Source organism: Oncorhynchus tshawytscha, linkage group LG08, assembly GCF_018296145.1.
Source record: "Oncorhynchus tshawytscha isolate Ot180627B linkage group LG08, Otsh_v2.0, whole genome shotgun sequence".
NCBI lineage: Eukaryota > Metazoa > Chordata > Actinopteri > Salmoniformes > Salmonidae > Oncorhynchus > Oncorhynchus tshawytscha.
The window spans coordinates 2,167,004-2,189,691 of NC_056436.1; the positions used below are offsets into that span (position 1 = coordinate 2,167,004).

The 22,688-nt window shown below is 42.2% G+C and overlaps 1 protein-coding gene across 1 annotated transcript; it reads left to right on the forward strand.

Moving 5' to 3' along the window:
- The first annotated feature begins 2,773 nt into the window (after positions 1–2,773).
- On the forward strand, positions 2,774–3,726 carry noto (notochord homeobox). Its single transcript, XM_024382395.2, has 3 exons — positions 2,774–3,119; positions 3,220–3,398; positions 3,517–3,726. Exons 1-3 carry the CDS (start codon positions 2,774–2,776, stop codon positions 3,724–3,726), a joined length of 735 nt encoding a protein of 244 aa, XP_024238163.2.
- Positions 3,727–22,688: the final 18,962 nt, after the last annotated feature.

Consider the following 22,688-nt stretch of genomic DNA (forward strand, 5'->3'; position numbering starts at 1 on the left):
ATAGTGCATATAAATATAGTATATATAATACAGTCCATATAAATATAGTTTATATAAATATAGTGTATATAAATAGTGTCTCCACATTGAACCCAACCCTCTAAGTGGGCTGCTTTAATCCACGTCATTGGCACCCAGGAAGTCATTGGGGATTAACTGCTTTGCTCAAGGATAGAATGGTAGATTTTTCCACCATGCCATTTTGGGATTCAAACAAGCGCCCTTTCCATTACTAGCCCAACACTCTTACCCACTAGGCTAAGGGCGTGGTTCAGGGCGTGGCAATAGGGAACATAACAGCCATTAGTACTCATCAAATTATTGCAACATATTTCATTGTCTGTAAAATGTTAAGAAGAGTTCAGGCTGACGTTAGCTAACTCATTGTTGAAATTACTTTTGGTTTGAGGTAGTTCTGGAAATCCCAGACCTATGCTGGAACATTGTTGATGTGGGAGGGACTCGTCGGCCTAGGGAGACTAGTTTGAAGTAGAGATGGTGTCAGAAGGCTAATGTTTTGAGTTAATTCAAACTGTGCGTCTCTGGGTCAGTGAAGAGAGTGTGTTGGGCTGGCCTAGGGGGGCGGTGTCTTTCAGGTCTTTGATGGACAGGATGGGCTGGTCAGTGGACCCCCCCACCCCCTTATAAAAAGAGGCCTATTGGACAATGGGCCAGAGTGTATTCCCTGTCTGGCTCCAATACACAAGGAGAGGAGAGGGTTGCTCTTGACTTTGCCCACCACTTCCATCATCTCTCTGTTGGCAGCATATAGGAATCATAACCTAAGGGATCAGTGAGATGAGTTTTCTCATGTGACCATAATCCCAAACTGTTATCATCACTGTCCCCAGACACCCCACTGCAGTGAGTCTAGTAGACCATCAGTTGACTGGAGTGTCAGATCAATTCTAACATTGAGATCATTGTGATTTGTTTAAAAAAAAAGCCTGTGTGATGAGTTCATGCTACTTTCTCAGGTCCGTGAAGGTTAAGTAAACAGTGACCCAGATGTTCCGGGCTATAATAGGGGGAGGGGATGGGCTGGGCAGCACTATGGATGGCTCAAGTAACATCATCGTCTTCGTTTCTCCAGTTGTGAAACACACTGACAGCAAACACGAGCGGCTGGGGTGTGTGGTCTGGCCGGAGATGCATCAGAAGACTTTTGTCATTGTTCAGGCCGAGTCGAGAAACCCTCTGTTTGCCTTGTTCATTAGGCATCACAGTGTCAGCTACAGAGAATACATTCAACGGCTCTGAAGTCAAAGTGACTGACGATTCTTTTCACTGTTCAAATGTGTTCAAACAATTAAAGCTTGCGTCAAAACTCCCCGGTGCTTGCAAATGAGGGAAATTAGCTGGTAGAGTTTGCAGAGCTGGTCATAATCGCAGATTGAAAGAGGAGGCTTTGTCCTAAAGTAGTGTAAGAAAGCAAATCACTTACTTTGAAGAAGCCGCGATGCTTTTCAACTGACGCATGAAAAAACCAATACTTGGCAAGCTGCTCTCTTTATGAAGATTTCATGTCAACCCAATGCCCAAATATCTCATTTAACGGTTGTAGAATATAATGCACTCTTTCATCACTACAATAGATTTCAAAACGTGCAATAAAATAAGTCATTAATTAATGACGAGAGTATACAAGTTAAAAAGATTTGATGCACAGCCCAGAGAAGCCTCTCTGTCACCACCTCTCTGTGTTGTAATGAAGAGATCAAGGTGTGGATTAATGCGTTGACTGGGATAAGTGACGTAGCAGCTAGTCAACCATTAGCGGCTCTCTTTCTGCGCACCCGACCTGCTGAATCTGACGCCTCGTCCGATTGCCCTACTCGTTATTCCATTTCGGGTGACACGACAAGTGTAAAAACACACACTTTGGACAACGACCTATCGTCATATAATTATAACGAGTTTCAGGAGGAAGAGTGAATAGTTTGTTTACTTAGATAGCCAACACTTTGTTTCATACAGAAAATGGCTATTAATAAAAATTTAAAAAATACATCATTCTTTATTTTAGTAGGCTTTTATTTTATTCAGTAGAATGCATATACAAGCCTGAAGACGCGTGGTCGTTTGAATCACACACCTATATAACGCACCTACAAAATAAAACGGATAATTTTCTCCGGACTCTTAGGGAAAACTCAATTTTCTTCAATCAAAACGAATCCCTGAATGAAGTTCTGAGACTCCTGACATTGTTAACTGTGCATCTAACTGAGCAGTAGACTTGTCTACAATGTGAGTTTAATGTTACTCCTTGTTTAAGTCCCAGTCCAATGGTGAAGCTATTTGTTCTGCTGCAACATCTGTCGGCGAGGCTTTGATTTAAAAGGGACATCAAAGGCTTCCCCGCTGTAATTACATTCGGGGTTCAGATCCACGCAAAGAATTTGTATCCCACTAAAACCTTTGCGATCCCCCACCCACCCCCAAACTGTTTCTGCCTCAACAGTCTTGTTCTATTAGGGTATTTGTACCATCCATCAACGAATTGGATAGGTCGTCGGGATGCTCCTTCCTCTCATCTGACTACTTAGAAAGACAAAGGCACGCTGGGGGGCTGTTGACACCTCAAGGTCCGGGGAGTGGATAAAAGGGACGTGTTTCAGTGGGGAGCAGTACTCCTCTCCTCGCTGCACCAGGAGACACAACCTACCTTGGACCTAAGATCATTTTCCTCTCTTTTTCCTTAAACATCGAGACTGACATCATGCAAGTACCAAACAGACCAACAAGAGTGGACGCGTACGGGTACTCCGCCATGCGCCATTACGCATCGCTCTATGCACAGCCCATCGGCAGCCAGTGCGCAGTGGCGACCAAGCCTGCCAGCGGGAAGTCCTTCACCATCGACGCTCTGCTCGCCAAGCCGGTGGAGACGCACAGAGACTGGACGAGTCCCAAAAACCAAACCGCACCGCCACTACTTCCCTTCCAGACCCAGATGAGCTCTGCGCTGTCACAGTACCTCTACTCACCCAACATGCAGCACACGCCGGTACACAGTCACACACAACCCGGATACTCTATCTATTGTTGCCTGCCGTTCTCTTACCACGCGTCATGCCGTGGGGCCTTTCGTATACAAGGTAAAGCGTTAACCCAACGTTCCATTCTAGCCTGTTCCATGACGCAAACTAAACACAATCGCCTAAAAGAAAAACACGATACGGTTTTAAAGTGTTGTCCGTCTGTCTCCTTTCACAGAAAGAGGTCTGTCAAAGTCCCACTCATTCAAACACAAGGGAGGGAAATCCAAGCGGATACGCACCAGCTTCACCAACGAGCAGTTGGATCGGCTGGAGAAGGAGTTCGCCCGGCAGCAGTACATGGTCGGCTCGGAGAGGTTCCTACTGGCTTCGGGCCTGCAGCTCACAGAAGCTCAGGTACAAATCAGATTCCAAATCCAACTTTCTTTGAACCAAAGCAAAGTTCCAATTTAATTTATATTTTTCAAATCAACAACAAAAAAATAGAATTTAACGAAATAAATGTTGTTCTCAGGTCAAGGTGTGGTTCCAGAATCGACGCATCAAATGGCGCAAGCAGAGTCTGGAGCAGCAGCAGGCCAAGCTGGTTAAACTGGGCCTGGTCGTAATCCCAGTGAAGAGTCCTGGTTCTCAGGGTCTGGAGGAGGGAGACGAGGAGGAGGAGATCGTGTCCTCAGACACAGGATCAGATGTGGATATAGATGGGCTCCCTAACCACTGCTGACCCGTCTTGGACCACAGAACATGAACTAAACCAGACAGTCCTATATGCCACTGGGGGACGAGGGCATCACTACCCATTACTGTATAAATATTTAATGAATAGATATGAGGCTTTATTTAAACATGTTTATTGCTTTTAAGACTTTCAGTCTCTTTTTATGAAATCAATGTTTGTATATTCTGATTGACACATGCAAGAAATATATTTTCTAAATCTATATCCACATGTGTGTCCATTTCTTTATCAGTAGTTCTTAAATAATGATATCACTAAAAAAACGAATTGAAGAAAACTTAAAGAGAAATCTAACTGAGTCTAATTAATTGATCTTGACTCATATCGGAATATACCGATGCATGTGGATAATGGAGTTGGCAGAATAATTTAAAACTTCTATTTTTTTGTTTGGTGGAATTTCAGAGACATTCATAAAATAAAATCAGTGTCTTTACTATTTTAGGAAACACTGTCTCTAGACAACGTAAATCTTTGAAATGCAGAGCAATTTCATAACCCTAACCCTTACTGTCCAACCCCTTACTGTATAACCCTTACTGTCCAACCCTTACTGTCCAACCCTAACTGTCCAACCCTTACTGTATAACCCTTACTGTATAACCCTAACCCTTACTGTCCAACCCTTACTGTCCAACCCTAACTGTCCAACCCTTACCCTAGCTGTATAACCCTAACTGTATAACCGTAACCCTTACTGTCTAACCCTAACTGTCTAACCCTTACTGTATAACCTTTACTGTATAACCCTTACTGTATAACCGTAACCCTTACTGTCTAACCGTAACCCTTACTGTCTAACCCTTACTGTCCAACCCTTACTGTCCAACCCTAACCCTTACTGTCCAACCCTTACTGTATAACCCTTACTGTCCAACCCTTACTGTCTAACCACAACCCTTACTGTCCAACCCTAACCCTTAATGTCCAACCCTTACTGTATAACTGTAACCCTTACTGTCCAACCCTTACTGTCCAACCCGAACCCTTAATGTCCAACCCTTACTGTATAAGTGTAACCCTTACTGTCCAACCCTTACTGTATAACCCTAACTGTCCAACCCTTACTGTCCAACCCTTACTGTCCAACCCTTACTGTATAAGCCTAACTGGCCAACCTTTACTGTCCAACCCTTACTGTCCAACCCTTACTGTCCAACCCTAACCCTTAACGTCCAACCCTTACTGTATAACCCTTACTGTATAACCAAAACCCTTACTGTCCAACCCTTACTGTCCAATCCTTACTGTCCAACCCTAACTGTATAACCGTAACCCTTACTGTCTAACCCTAACTGTCTAACCCTTACTGTATAACCCTTACTGTATAACCGTAACCCTTACTGTCTAACCGTAACCCTTACTGTCCAACCCTAACCCTTACCGTCCAACCCTTACTGTATAACCCTTACTGTATAACCCTTACTGTCCAACCCTTACTGTATAACCGTAACCAATACTGTCTAACCCTAACTGTCTAACCCTTACTGTATAACCCTTACTGTCCAACCCTTACTGTCCAACCCTAACCCTTAATGTCCAACCCATACTGTATAACTTTAACCCTTAGTGTCTAACCCTTACTGTCCAACCATTACTGTCCAACCCTCACTGTCTAACCCTAACCCTTAATGTCCAACCCTTAGTGTCCAAACCTTACTGTCCAACCCTTACTGTCCAACCTTTACTGTATAACTGTAACCCTTACTGTCCAACCCTTACTGTATAACTGTAACCCTTACTGTCCAGCCCTAACCCTTACCATCCAACCCTTACTGTATAACCCTTACTGTCCAACCCTTACTGTATAACAATAACGCTTACTGTCTAACCCTTACTGACCAACCCTTACTGTATAACCCTTACTGTCCAACCCTTACTGTATAACCGTAACGCTTACTGTCTAACCCTAACTGTCCAACCCTTACTGTATAAAACCGCAACCCTTACTGTCTAACCCTTACTGTCCAACCCCTTACTGTATAACTGTAATGCTTACTGTCTAACCCTTACTGTCCAACCCTTACTGTATAACCGTAACCCTTACTGTCTAACCCTAACTGTCCAACCCTTACTGTCCAACCCTTACTGTCCAACCCTTACTGTCCAACCCTTACTGTCCAACCCTTACTGTATAACCGTAACCCTGTGTGTTGTATACCCCCAATGAAGTTGATTTGCGAATGTTCATTGAGATTGGTGTCTCTATAGAACAGAACAGCAGGGGGTTGTTGTCTGGCTGATGTCTCTATAGTACAGTACAGCAGGGGGGTTGTTGTCTGACTGATGTCTCTATAGAACAGCAGGGGGTTGTTGTCTGACTGACGTCTCTATAGTACAGTACAGCAGGGGGTTGTTGTCTGACTGACGTCTCTATAGTACAGTACAGCAGGGGGGGGTTGTTGTCTGACTGACGTCTCTATAGAACAACAGCAGGGGGTTGTTGTCTGACTGACGTCTCTATAGTACAGTACACAGCAGGGGGTTGTTGTCTGGCTGACGTCTCTATAGAACAGCAGGGGGTTGTTGTTGACTGACGTCTCTATAGAACAGCAGGGGGTTGTTGTCTGGCTGACGTCTCTATAGTACAGTACAGCAGGGGCGTTGTTGTCTGACTGACGTCTCTATAGAACAGCAGGGGGTTGTTGTCTGACTGACGTCTCTATAGTACAGTACAGCAGGGGGTTGTTGTCTGGCTGACGTCTCTATAGAACAGTACAGCAGGGGGTTGTTGTCTAACTGTAACCCTCTACTAGTCCAGGGGGGGGTTACTGTCCAACCCTTACTGTCTAACCCTAACCCTTACAGTCCAGGGGGTTGTTGTCCCAACCCTCTACTAGTCCAACCCTAAGCATAGTGTCCAACCCAGGGGGTTGTTGTCTGACTGCGTCAACCCTATACTGTACAACCCTAACCCTTGTTGTCCATCCCTTACTGTCTCAACCCTAGCAGGGGTTGTTGTCCAACCCTTACTAGAACCCAGGGGGTTGTTTACTGTCCAACCCTAGAACAGTACAGGGGGCTGTCCAACCCTATAATGTCCAGCAGGGGTTGTTTACTGTATAACTGTAAGTCTCTATACTCTCCAACACTTACTGTATAACTGTAACCCTTACTGTCCAACCCTAGGGGGTTGTTGTCTGTCTGGTCTCAACCCTTACTGTATAACAGCAGGGGGTTGTTGTCCAACCCTTACTGTATAACTGTAACAGCAGGGGGTTACTGTCCAACATCGTCTCTTACTGTATAACAGTACAGCAGGGGGTTACTGTCCAACCCGTCTCTATAACCACAGGGGGTTGTACTGTCTAACCCTTACTGTCTCAACCCTTACAGTATAAGGGGTTGTTACTGTCCAACCCTCTACTGTATAACAGTAGGGGGTTGTTGTCTAACTCTCTACTGTCCAACCCTTACTGTATAACCGTTGTTACTGTCTAACCCTAACTGTCCAACCATTACTGTCCAACCCTTACTGTCCAACCAGGGGGTTGTCCAACCCTTACTGTCTAACTCTAACTGTCCAACCCTTACAGTCCAGGGGGTTGGGGTACTGTATAACCCTAACTGACGTCTCAACCATACAGTACAGCAGGGGGTTGTTGTCCAACCCTTACTGTCTCAACCCTAACTGTCCAACCATTGTTGTCCAACCCTTACTGTCCAACCCTTACAGTACAGCAGGGGGTTGTTTACTGTCCAACCCTTACTGTCTAACCCTAACTGTCCAGCAGGGGGTTGTTGTCCAACCCTCTACTGTCCAACCAGCAGGGGGGTTACTGTCCAACCCTTACTGTCTAACCCTAACTGTCCAACCCTTACTGTATAACCCTAACTGTCCAACCCTTACTGTATAACAGCAGGGGGTTGTTGTCTGACAACCCTACTGTATAACCGGGGTTGTTGTCTGTCTAACCCTTACTAGTCCAGCAGGGGGTTGTTGTCCAACCCTCTATAGAACCAGGGGGTTACTGTCCAACCCTTACTGTCCAACCCTTACTGTCCAACCCTTACTCTATAACCGTAACCCTGTGTGTTGTATACCTCCAATGAAGTTGATTTGTGAATTTTCATTGAGATTGGTGTCTCTATAGAACAGAACAGAACAGGGGGTTGTTGTCTGGCTGATGTCTCTATAGTACAGTACAGCAGGGGGTTGTTGTCTGACTGACGTCTCTATAGTACAGCAGGGGGTTGTTGTCTGACTGATGTCTCTATAGTACAGTACAGCAGGGGGTTGTTGTCTGACTGTCGTCTCTATAGAACAGCAGGGGTTGTTGTCTGGATGTCGTCTCTATAGAACAGCAGGGGGTTGTTGTCTGATGTCGTCTCTATAGAACAGCAGGGGGTTGTTGTCTGACTGTCGTCTCTATAGAACAGCAGGGGGTTGTTGTTCTGGCTGACGTCTCTATAGATCAGCAGGGGGTTGTTGTCTGACTGACGTCTCTATAGAACAACAGGGGGTTGTTGTCTGACTGACGTCTCTATAGAACAGCAGGGGGATTGTTGTTCTGGCTGACGTCTCTATAGATCAGCAGGGGGTTGTTGTCTGACTGACGTCTCTATAGAACAGCAGGGGGTTGTTGTCTGACTGACGTCTCAATAGAACAGTACAGCAGGGGTGTTGTTGTCTGACTGACTTCTCAATAGAACAGCAGGGGGTTGTTGTCTGACTGACGTCTCTATAGAACAGCAGGGGGTTGTTGTCTGATGACATCTCTATAGAACAGCAGGGGGTTGTTGTCTGGATGACATCTCTATAGAACAGTACAGCAGGGGGGTTGTTGTCTGACTGACGTCTCTATAGAACAGTACAGCAGGGGGGTTGATGCCTGGCTGATTCCTAAGATTATGTTTTTTTAAAGGAGAAACACATTAAATCTGACAGAATGAAGACCAAATGCTTTGCCGACATGTCATTATCATGATGTAGATGAACAACGGGCATGTAGTTGTTATCAGCGGCAGACGAAAGAGACATCCTCTACCTCTGATGGTTCTGTGTTACGGCCAGACATAGCTAGTGTGTTAGTCATGTCATAATTACCAAGGATATTGAATCACCAATATATATTATATATATATATATTATTATAAATTCTTGATACATATCTACTCTCAGTCAGCCCACTGCCATCACGTGCATTTAACTGAGGATCACTGGTCACTTTAAATGGAGCACTAGTCACTTAAAAATGTTTAAATACTGGTTTACTCATTTCATATGTATAGACTGTATTCTATTCTACTGTATTTTAGTCCATGCCACTCTGACATTGCTCGTCTTAATATTTATGTTTCTTAATTCCATTCTTTTACTTTTCGATTTGTGTTTACTGGAATTGCAGTTATTATATATATTTTTCAGAATGACAGTAAAAATTGGAAATGAAAAATGTTGAGGCCAAACTGAGCAATCAGGGGAGAAGGGCATTGGTCAAGGAGGTGACCAAGAACCCAATGGTCACTCTGACAGAGCTCCGGAGTTCCTCTGTGGAGATGGGAGAACCTTCCAGAAAGACAACCACCTCTGCAGCACTCCACCAATCAGGCCTTTATGGTAGAGTGGCCAGACGGAAGCCACTCCTCAGTAAAAGGCACATGACAGCCGGCTTGGAGTTTGCCAAAAGGCACCTAAAGGACTCCCAGACCATGAGAAACAAGATTCTCTGGTCTGATGAAACCAATATTGAACTCTTTGGCCTGAATGCCAAGCGTCATGTCTGAAGGAAACCTGGCACCATCCCTACGGTGAAGCAGCATCATGGTGTGGGGATGTTTTTCAGCGGCAGGGACTGAGAGACTAGTCAAGATCGAGGGAAAGATGAAGAGCAAAGTACAGAGAGATCCTTGATGAAAACCTGCTCCAGAGCGCTCAGGACCTCAGACTGGGGCAGAGGTTCACCTTCCGACAGGACAACAACCCTAAGCACACACCCAAGACAACGCAGGAGTGGCTTCGGGACAAGTCTCTGAATGTCCTTGAGAAGCCCAGCCAGAGCCCGTACTTGAACCCTGATCAAACATCTCTGGAGAGACCTGAAAATAGCTGTGCAGCGACGCTCCCCATCCAACCTGGCAGAGCTTGAGAGGATCTGCAGAGAAGAATGGGAGAAACTCCCCAAATACAGGTGTGCCAAGCTTGTAGAGTCATACCCAAGACTCGAAACTGTAATCGCTGCCAAATGTGCTTCAACAAATTACTGAGTAAAGTGATATTTTTTGATATATATACATTTGCAAAAAAATATATATATATTTGCTTGTCATATGGGGTATTGTTTGTAGATTAATGAGGAAAATAATCAATTTAATCCATTTTAGAATAAGGCTGTAACGTAACAAAATGCCACACCCTGGGACCAAATACAAAAGATCAACTTTGGGGTCTGAATACTTTCATTTGAAAAAACTAAAAAATATTTGTGTCATGGGGTATTTTTTGTCAAAGAAATAAACAAAATATTTTAGAATCTAATGTCAAAGTGGTCTTTCTGGGTCATTTTTTGTCAAAGTCTCAAAATACTCTCTAATGCTGTGAGTCTTTCTGGGTAAGTCTCTAAGAGCTGTGAGTCTTTCTGGGTCAGTCTCTAAGAGCTGTGAGTCTTTCTGGGTAAGTCTCTAAGAGCTGTGAGTCTTTCTGGGTAAGTCTCTAAGAGCTGTGAGTCTTTCTGGGTAAGTCTCTAAGAGCTTTCCACATTTTTGTCAAAGATCTACACAAACTACTCTCTAATGTCAAAGTGGTCTTTCTGGGTAAGTCTCTAAGAGTTTTCCACACCTGTAATTGTGCAACATTTGCCCATTATTATTTTCAAAATTCATCAAGCTCTGTCAAATTGGTTGTTGATAATTGATAGACAACCATTGTCAGGTCTTGCCATAGATATTCAGGTAGATTTAAGTAAAAACTGTAACTCGGCCACTCAGGAACATTCACTGTGTTCTTGGTAAGCAACTCCAGTGGAGATTTGGACCTGTGCTGATTTTACTATTTGATTTAGAATTTTAAGACCCCTTGAAGTATCAAAAACATTATTTGATTAAACATTATTACTGCTATTAGCCCATAGAAACACATTGAATAACAGATAGACCTTACTGCTATTAGCCCATAGAAACACATTGAATAACAGATAGTCCTTACTTCTATTAGCCCATAGAAACACATTGAATAACAGATAGTCCTTACTGCTATTAGCCCATAGAAACACATTGAATAACAGATAGTCCTTACTGCTATTAACCCATAGAAACACATTGAATAACAGATAGTCCTTACTGCAATTAGAAACACATTGAACAACAGATAGTCCTTACTGCTAAGCCCATAAAAATACATTGAATAAGAGAACTAACATTAGAAACACATTGAATAACAGATAGTCCTTACTGCTATTAACCCATAGAAACACATTGAATAACAGATAGTCCTTACTGCTATTAGCCCATAGAAACACATTGAATAACAGATAGTGTCCCTCAAAAGAATGTAAAGGAAGTTTGTTCGGAAGTGTCTGTCCTATATCTGAGAGATGTAAGAAGGACCAAGAAGCATTATTTTAGTATATTTAGTTTTACATGTATTGTATTTAACCCTTTATTTTTGGCACTAAATAGCCTCCATATATACTTCCATAAATGTTTCAACTGGTACCGAGGGACCTTCAGAAGAGTCTTGTGAGGCCTGTGGGTGTCCTGGAGCAGAACACAATGTGTTCCTGAGAGTCTCACCTTTACACAGAGGGGTCGTATTAGTGTGTAGCCCAAACTGTTGAGACGCTACAGACAGAAATTGGCAGATCGGCTGTACCGACTTCCGACGAGTCCCAAGACACTTGCACAAAAAAACAACAGATACTGTATCTCGAACTTAAACGGACAGATTTTTATGGGGATTTGTGTATTATGCTAATTCGATTTTGTGAGGACGTCGACCATAAGGGGTTTTAAAGTCACCTTATGGTCAAATCCCTGAGTGGTTTCCTTCCTCTCCGGCAACTGAGTTAGGAAGAACGCCTGTGTCTTTGCAGTGACTGGGTGTTTTCATACACCATCCAAAGTGTAATTAATAACTTTCACCATGCTACAAGGGATATTCAATCCCTACTTTTATACGTTTTTACCAATAGGTTCCCTTCTTTACGAGGCATTAGAAAACCTCCCTGGTCTTTGTGGTTGAATCTGTGTTTGAAATTCCTTGTTGGACTGAGGGACCTTACAGATAATTGTATGTGTGGGGTACAGAGATGAGGTAGCCATTCAAAAAGAATGTTAAACACTATTATTGCACACAGAGTGAGTCCATGCAACTTATTATGTGACTTGTTAAGCACATTTTTACTCCTGAACTTATTTAGGCTTGCCATTAACAAAGGAGATGAATACTTATTGACTCCAAGACATTGAAGCTTTTCATTTTTTTATTAATTTTGTATTAAAATGTTGAAATACAATAATTCAACAAAATGTGGAATAATAACTAGTGTAGACTAGTTATTGACTCTGTTATCTCAGAGCCAGACTATAGTATGAGTCAGTCTTAACTGGGGAGTTACACTGAGGTGACAACAGTAGGTTTTTAGATGCTACACTGGACATTTAGGTTTTGTAAGAGTGTATTTAGTATGAAAAACTTAAATATAAACACAAATATAGCCCACATTTTCATTCACTTTTTTTTTTTACATTTTCATTTTTACTTTCAGAAAACACTCAATAATAAATTAATAAATAATACTATTGATAAGTACATGCAAACTTGTAATTTTAGCCAATGGGAACTGCCCTTCTTAACTGCTCAAGATTTTACAGCATTACAGACATGAAGCATATCCATTACCCTGCTGTATTCAGGCCCCACCTGGATCGGGGAGATGTTTGTTTGTCCGCGGGATGTAGGGGAGGTGGTGATGTGGGGACGAAGCTGGTGGCGGTACACACGTCTTGTTTCTCGTGCAGGTGGCACAAACACAGGACCGTGCTACTTCTCCCGTTTCGTTATCACGGGGTGAAAATATCCAGGAATTTAAGTAGAATAGATTATCTGAACACACCGAACTAATGTAAAACGAACCGGTCAATTAGTTTATTAATGAGTGGAGGTGTGAGCGAGTCCCACACTGCCTGGGACCGGGGCTTTGGTCGCGTCCTCTCGCCATGGCTACCGAATGCTGCGCGGCTCTTTCACCAGAGAGTTCTATGTTTGCTGCCATTCACAACTTCTATTCAAATTAATCAGCGCGAAGGGAGCTAATTGAAGATGTCAAGTGACAAACTAGTGATGATTTCGTTCTATTTAGTAGGCGTATGCATCATGAACAACAGACTTTGAGGCAATTAGTGTTCGTTTAAATTAACGTTTTGCAATTATGTTAATTGACCAAAATATAAACATTTAGACTGTTACTGCCCTAAGACCAATATTAAAGCTAATTAAAAAATGAAGGTGAATTTGACATGATAATTGAGATACAAATTAAAATAAGTGCCTACTTAATCCATGCATGGGTGCTTCTCCAGCGAATAAACTTGTATGTCCAAACACTATTTAAGGACGTTTTCGAACACATTGTCTTTCTAGGCCTAAAATGTATTGTAATGTTTTGTCTAATACACAGGACCCTGCAACATAAATGTTTTGTCTAATACACAGGACCCTGCAACATAAATGTTTTGTCTAATACACAGGCCGACACAGGACCCTGCAACATAAATGTTTTGTCTAATACATAGGCCGACACAGGACCCTGCAACATAAATGTTTTGTCTAATACATAGGCCGACACAGGACCCTGCAACATAAATGTTTTGTCTAATACACAGGACCCTGCAACATAAATGTTTTGTCTAATACATAGGCCGACACAGGACCCTGCAACATAAATGTTTTGTCTAATACACAGGACCCTGCAACATAAATGTTTTGTCTAATACACAGGACCCTGCAACATAAATGTTTTGTCTAATACATAGGCCGACACAGGACCCTGCAACATAAATGTTTTGTCTTATACATAGGCCGACACAGGACCCTGCAACATAAATGTTTTGTCTTATACATAGGCCGACACAGGACCCTGCAACATAAATGTTTTGTCTAATACATAGGCCTACACAGGACCCTGCAACATAAATGTTTTGTCTAATACATAGGCCGACACAGGACCCTGCAACATAAATGTTTTGTCTAATACATAGGCCGACACAGGACCCTGCAACATAAATGTTTTGTCTAATACACAGGACCCTGCAACATAAATGTTTTGTCTAATACATAGGCCGACACAGGACCCTGCAACATAAATGTTTTGTCTAATACACAGGACCCTGCAACATAAATGTTTTGTCTAATACATAGGCCGACACAGGACCCTGCAACATAAATGTTTTGTCTAATACACAGGACCCTGCAACATAAATGTTTTGTCTAATACATAGGCCGACACAGGACCCTGCAACATAAATGTTTTGTCTAATACACAGGACCCTGCAACATAAATGTTTTGTCTAATACATAGGCCGACACAGGACCCTGCAACATAAATGTTTTGTCTTATACATAGGCCGACACAGGACCCTGCAACATAAATGTTTTGTCTAATACACAGGACCCTGCAACATAAATGTTTTGTCTAATACATAGGCCGACACAGGACCCTGCAACATAAATGTTTTGTCTAATACACAGGACCCTGCAACATAAATGTTTTGTCTAATACATAGGCCGACACAGGACCCTGCAACATAAATGTTTTGTCTAATACACAGGCCGACACAGGACCCTGCAACATAAATGTTTTGTCTAATACACAGGACCCTGCAACATAAATGTTTTGTCTAATACATAGGACCCTGCAACATAAATGTTTTGTCTAATACATAGGCCGACACAGGACCCTGCAACATAAATGTTTTGTCTAATACATAGACCGACACAGGACCCTGCAACATAAATGTTTTGTCTAATACATAGGCCGACACAGGACCCTGCAACATAAATGTTTTGTCTAATACATAGGCCGACACAGGACCCTGCAACAAAAATGTTTTTTTTTATCTCAATGAGACTAACCTGGTCAAATAAAGGCCAAATAAAATATTAAAAATAACTATACCGTGGATATGCCAATGTTTTTGGCTAATTCAAATGATTTGGAAGTAAGGATTTTAGAGGTGTGAAAATGTATCCTAAATTCCCTTTCATTTGTTTGGATGTGATTGGATGGGTAACGACAATAGTTTTGGCATGGTTTCTTTTAAGTACCTTACAGTGAATGTTTTCAATAAAAAATTTTTTTTTTTTTTTAAAGAAACAAAAATAGCTTCTTAGCAAAGGGCAATTTCTCTACCAAGATTTTGTTGCTAGAACTGTCTGGGAGTGGTCTGAGTGGAGAGAGGAAAACTGAAAACTAACTTTTATCAGATTGAAATAAAATGGCTGCTGTTTTACTGGCCCTAACCAACCATGCTATTTTTTAAATGTATTTTTCACATTGTTTGTAACTTATTTTGTACATAATTTTGCTGTTACAGTTTCTTATAACCAAAAAGAGCTTCTGGACATCAGAACAGCGATTACTCGCCTTGAATTAGACAAATCATTTTTCTTTAACGAGTCGAACGAGGGGGATTTACTCCAGACACCGAACAGGCCATCATCCCCGTCATTCGCAGGAGCAAGAGTCAGAGATTTTTCGGAAGGAGATCGGGGTGCCTTGTGAGGATCAGGCGACGAGTGGCTAATCTGCCTTTGCCATCCGTACTATTGGCCAACGTACCATCGCTGGATAATAAAGTGGAAGAACTACTACATATCCCATCAACAGGACATTAAAAACTGTAATATCTTATGTTTCACCGAGTCGTGGCTGAATGACGACATGAATAACATACACCAGGCGGGTTATACACTGTATCAGCAGGATAGAACAGCAGCCTCTGGTAAGACAAGGGGTGGCGGTCTATGTGTATTTGTAAACAACAGCTGGTGAACGATATCTAAGAAAGTCTCAAGGTTTTGCTTGCATGAGGTAGAGTATCTCATGATAAGCTGTAGATCACTCAATTTCCCTATAGAGTTTTCATCTATACTTTAATAGCTGTCTACATACCACCACAGACCAATGCTGGCACTAAGACCGCACTCAATGAGCTGTGGTCAGCTTTCAGATGAAGCAGATGCTAAGCTACAGGACTGTTTTGCTATCACAGACTGGAATATGTACCAGGATTCTTCTGATGGCATTGAGGAGTACACCACATCATTCACTAGCTTCATCAATAAATGCATTGATGACATCTTCCCCACAGTGACTGTATGTACATACCCCAACCAGAAGCCATGGATTACAGGCAACATCTGCAATGAGCTAAAGGCTAGAGCTGCCACTTTCAAGGAGCGGGACTCTAACCCGGAAGCTTATAAGAAATCTTGCTATGCCCTCCGACGAACCATCAAACAGGGAAAGCATCAGTACAGGACTAAGATCAAATCGTACTACACCGGCTCTGACGCTCGTCGGATGTGGCAGGGCCTGCAAACTATTACAGACTACAAAGGGAAGCACAGACACGAGCCTACCAGACGAGCTAAATTACTTCTATGCTCATTTCGAGAAAAGTAACACTGAAACATGCATGAGATCATCAGTTGTTCAGGACGACTGTGTGATCACGCTCTCCGCAACCGGTGTGAGTAAGACTTTAAACAAGTCAACGTTCACATGGCCACAGGGCCAGACGGATTACCATGACGTGTGTTCCGAGCATGCACTGAACAACTGGAAAGTGTCTTCACTGACATTTTCAACCTCTCCCAACATGTTTTAAGCAGACCAGCATAGTCCCTGTGCCCAAGAACACTAAGGTAACCTGCCTAAATGACTACCGACCTATAGCACTCATGTCTGTAGCCATGAAGTGTTTTGAAAGGCTAGTCATGGCTCACATCAGCACCATCATCCCAGAAACCCTAGACCCACTCCAATTTGCATACCGCCCCAACAGATCAACAGATGATGCCATCTCTATTGCACTCCACACTGACCTTTCACACCTGGACAAAAGGAACACCTACGTGTGGCAGGTGGCCAGCAGATAGCCTAGTGGTTAGAGCGTTGGGCCAGTAACCTAAAGGTAGCCTAGTGGTTACAGCGTTGGGCCAGTAACCTAAAGGTAGCCTAGTGGTTAGAGTGTTGGGTCAGTAACCTAAAGGTAGCCTATTGGTTAGAGCGTTGGGCCAGTAACCTAAAGGTAGCCTAGTGGTTAGAGCGTTGGGCCAGTAACCTAAAGGTAGCCTAGTGGTTAGAGCGTTGGGCCAGTAACCAGCAGATAGCCTAGTGGTTAGAGCGTTGGGCCAGTAACCTAAAGGTAGCCTAGTGGTTAGAGCGTTGGGCCAGTAACCTAAAGGTTGTAAGATCGAACTGACAAGGTAAAAATCTGTCATTCTGCTCTGGAACAAGGCAGTTAACCCACTAGGCTGTCATTGTAAATAAGAGGGTAGTACGTACAACCCACTACATCACTGTGGCAAAGCTTCCTGCCATCCAGGACCTCTATACCAGGCGGTGTCAGAGGAACGCCCAAAAAAATGTCAAACACTTTAGCCACCCTAGACATAGACTGTTCTTCCTGCTACTGCACGGCAAGCAGTACCGGAGCGCCAAGTCTAGATCCAAGAGGCTTCTAAACAGTTTCTGCCATAAGACTCCTGAGCTTCTAAACAAGTGGCTACCCCAGATCATTTGCATTGCCCCCCCCTCAATTTACGCTGCTGCTACTCTCTATTATTATCTATGCATAGTCACTTTAATAACTCTACCTACATGTACATATTACCTCAATTACCTCGACTAACCGGTGCCCCCACTATTGACTCTGTATCAGTACCCCCTGTATATAGCCTCCACATTGACTCTGTACCGTAACATCCTGTATATAGCCTCCACTTTGACTCTGTACCGGTACCCCCTGTATATAGTCTCCACATTGACTCTGTACCGTAACACCCTGTATATAGTCTCCACATTGACTCTGTACCGGTATGCCCTGTATATAGTCTCCACATTGACTCTGTACCGTAATACCCTGTATATAGCCTCCACATTGACTCTGTACCGTAATACCCTGTATATATCCTCCACATTGACTCTGTACCGGTACCCCCTGTATATATCCTCCACATTGACTCTGTACCGTAATACACTGTATATAGCCTCCACATTGACTCTGTACCGTAATACCCTGTATATAGCCTCCACATAGACTCTGTACCGTAACACCCTGTATATAGCCTCCACATTGACTCTGTACCAGTACTCCCTGTATATAGTCTCCACATTGACTCTGTACCGTAACACCCTGTATATAGCCTCCACATTGACTCTCTACCGGTACCCCCTGTATATAGCCTCAACATTGACTCTGTACCGTAACACCCTGTATATAGCCTCCACATTGACTCTGTACCAGTACTCCCTGTATATAGTCTCCACATTGACTCTGTACCATAATGCCCTGTATATAGCCTCCACATTGACTCTGTACCGTAATACCCTGTATATAGTCTCCACATTGACTCTGTACCGGTACCCCCTGTATATAGTCTCCACATTGACTCTGTACCGTAATACCCTGTATATAGCCTCCACATTGACTCTGTACCGGTACCCCCTGTATATAGCCTCCACATTGACTCTGTACCGTAATACCCTGTATATAGTCTCCACATTGACTCTGTACCGTAACACCCTGTATATAGCCTCCACATTGACTCTGTACCGGTACCCCCTGTATATAGTCTCCACATTGACTCTGTACCGGTACCCCCTGTATATAGTCTCCACATTGACTCTGTACCGTAATACCCTGTATATAGCCTCCACATTGACTCTGTACCGGTACCCCCTGTATATAGCCTCCACATTGACTCTGTACCATAATACCCTGTATATAGCCTCCACATTGACTCTGTACCGGTACCCCCTGTATATAGCCTCCACATTGACTCTGTACCGGTACCCCCTGTATATAGTCTCCACATTGACTCTGTACCGTGACACCCTGTATATAGCCTCCACTTTGACTCTGTACCGTAACACCCTGTATATAGTCTCCACATTGACTCTGTACCGTAACACCCTGTATATAGTCTCCACATTGACTCTGTACCGTAATACCCTGTATATAGTCTCCACATTGACTCTGTACCGTAACACCCTGTATATAGCCTCCACATTGACTCTGTACCGTAACACCCTGTATATAGCCTCCACATTGACTCTGACCGTAACACCCTGACTCTGTACCGGTACCCCTGTATATAGACTCCACATTGACTCTGTACCGTAACACCCTGTATATAGCCTCCACATTGACTACCCCCTAGACTCCACATTGACTCTGTACCGTAATACCCTGTATATAGCCTCCACATTGACTCTGTACCGTAACACCCTGTATATAGCCTCCACATTGACTCTGTACCGTAACACCCTGTATATAGCCTCCACATTGACTCTTTACCATATTACCCTGTATATAGATCCTCCACATTGACTCTGTACCGTAACACCCTGTATATAGCCTCCACATTGACTCTGTACCGTAACACCCTGTATATAGCCTCCACATTGACTCTGTACCGGTACCCCCTGTATATAGACTCCACATTGACTCTGTACCGTAACACCCTGTATATAGCCTCCACATTGACTCTGTACCGTAATACCCTGTATAAACCCTCACTGTTGTCATTTTACTGCTGCCCTTTAATTATTTGTTACTTTTATTTCTTGCTTTTTTTTAGGTATTTTTCTTAAAACTGCAGTGTTGTGGTTAAGGGCTTGTAAGTGAGCATTTCACTGTAAGGTTTACACCTGTCGTATTCGGTGTATGTGACAAATCTGATTTGATTTGATTTGATACTGGTAGAGAGGTTTGGAACTTTCTGTGGTATTGCTCTATTACAGTGGAAGGCCAAAACTCCATCTCACCAAAACAGGCTGAGATTTCAGCCAGTCTTTTCAAAGAGCTCTTACTCTAAAAGGGCATTATCATAATGTTCACTGTTTCACAGTATTATTCTAAGCTCAGGGTGTGGAAATGTATATAAAACACAGGAAAATCACATTTTTTGACGGCAATGGGCCTTTAAACATGTATCTTTCCTCTCAATTGTCTAATAAAAATGCCTGTTTCCTCACATGTCATTGTCTTTCAAAAGGCTATCTCATGGTCCTACAGTATCTCATGTTCATAAGTCCAAATATTCCTGTTCTACATTCTATGGTACTGATGAACGTTACTGATCTGACGACCCTCCTCATAGGTGATCAGTTCCTCTGAGATCCACAGGATGGCAGCATAGCCTACGTCATGAAATGCCTTCACAGCTCAAAGAATCCGTTTTCCTTCCGTCCTTTGGAAAGGAGTAGAACCTACCATAAGAGTAGGGTTTCCTCAAAATCTGTCCTGGGGACCCACGTGGGTATGGACGTTTTAGTTATTGCCTTAAGCACTACACAGCTGATTCAAATAACCAACTCATCGTCAAGAGTTGATTATTTGAGTCAGCTGTGTAGAGCTAGGGGAAAAAAGCTTTAAACGTTCAGGGGGGGGGGGGCTAGAGTATAGCCCACCGAACTTTATAACCCCCACAAGAGGGCAGTCAATACTATAACAGCGAAGTGTCATTCAACCTTTCCAATCGGAGTGCTAGGTGAACAACAGGAACCTTCTAATGCAGCAATCAAGCCTATGGGATACTACTAAAGTCACTGAAGTGTTTGTCTCATTAGCATACCCTACGTTTTATTTATTTATTTATTTATTTATTTTTGCTTTATTCTTTATTTTAGCAGGCAGGTCAATTAAGAACAAATGAGCACGTTTCACCTTAACATGCCAAGTAAGGTTAGTATATATTCACGTAGGCTACTTGCATAGTATCGAGTCTATTCCAGAAGACGATGTCTTCATATTTCACACAAAGAAACAGTGGATCCCTGTTAGGTTGTCACTGACTGTAGATGGAAATCTGTTTCCCATGTTAATGTGTGGAGCGTGTTTCTCTAATGACATGCAGTCCTGTCAACTAAGCTGCTCGGGGTCAGTAGACCGAACACAACACAGTGTCTTAATCATTTAACCTTAGCCTCGATTAAACTGACCATGAATCCGTCTATGCTTTATTTCTATCTCTTGTTCATAAAAAAAAATATATTTCAAATGTTTTATTAAAGATAAAAGGATAGATTATAGGTATCATATTTATCTCTCATTGGCTGAGCCAGTTAAAGTAATGACGTCTAGGCCTACAGGAATAAGAGCCGCATTGAGGCATGCCCTTGCACGTAGCATTTGTGTGTGCGTGTGCGTGTGTGCGTGTGTGTGTGTGTGTAAGTGCGTGCGTGCGTGTGTGTTTTTCTTCTCACGTTTCGCTGTATGCTTTCGTTTCCCGCTAGGCCAATTAGGCTATGCCTTACATAAAAACCTATTGAAGGCCTACAAAACAGAGTGAAAGCCATTATCTCTTCAATTCTAGAATCAAGACAACGTAATGTCATATGAAATATTAGTTTAATATAGCTATAATATAAAATATAGTTTAGACCATTGTTGACGACATACAATCTGCATAGTCTTTCTGAGTCAAATATAATCTAATGATTTCTGGCGAACTAAATAGAAAGATATATATACCTACTAATGTTAACGTGGACTCCCAATAGTTTCTGAATCCAGTCAACAGAAATATTGCGACAAATTCATACATTGGATAGCACTAGCCTATTTATGCAATTATAGATTGGATTTAGTAAGCTAATTTTTATTATATCACAAAAATATGTATTTGTTAACTCTCTAAGCTACGAACATATTTCCGTTTAATCGATAACCAACTGGGGTAATTTTGACCCCAAGGAGAAACTATTGGAAAAAGCAACAATCACAGCAAAATATCAACTGATTTCTACTCTAAAGATCAATAATCCTGTAATTAATGTTATCTGAAATAAACCATAACCAAAACAGACTGTTATATATTAGCAAAATTACAGTTAATTGGCATATTCTGTAAAACAAAATAAGAACCGTTTATTTTATATAATGCAGTTTTTTCCCCAAAGTACAGTCCACATTTGTACTGACAAGTTAATTTGCCATTATTTGATTATAGTATCAATTCATTTTCAGAACTATGAAGAAAATATAAAACAGCTACCATGGTGGTAAAAACAGCTACCATTTAAAGGTGCAGTACACCAACATTTCAAACAGACTTCATTTTATTGAAAATAAATTATTCAATTAATTTCAAAACGTAATCTTGATAGACATTGACCAACAAATATGGTTTAGTTTTCTTTATTTACTACTTACCCCGACCCACACAGCCAGCATTAGCATAGCTGTTAGTGAGACAATGGGAATGGTAAGGGATATGCTTCAAAAAAGCATGTCTAAATCCTTGAAGTTATTTTAAACCAAATGCTATGGCACCCAAAATCTCATAACAAGTTGCACATAAAAAATATTGGAAGATATTATAGGAATTCTGGTATTTATATAGCATTTTCAGTAGAATAACACTTTTTTTTTGGGGGGGGTACACACCACTACAGCACTATGCATCTATTCAAAGAGTATCTGGTTCTAACAAGTATTCATACCAATGACAGACTTTAATCAGCTGTTTGGACTGCAACTAAGCACATATCTAAGATCATTTGGATGTTATACACTGTTGTCATAACTAGTTATTAATGGATGGTAAATATAACCATAAGCATGTGGATATAAGGTGCTCCATCTCTGCAGTGACACAGCCCCCCCCACCCTCTGGTGGTATGGATAACTTGCTATTGTGTCTCCAGAGAAACATAGATTCAAATAAAGGTCCTATCTGTCAAATTAGCAGAGGGACAAATTAGGTGTTTTTTGGGGTT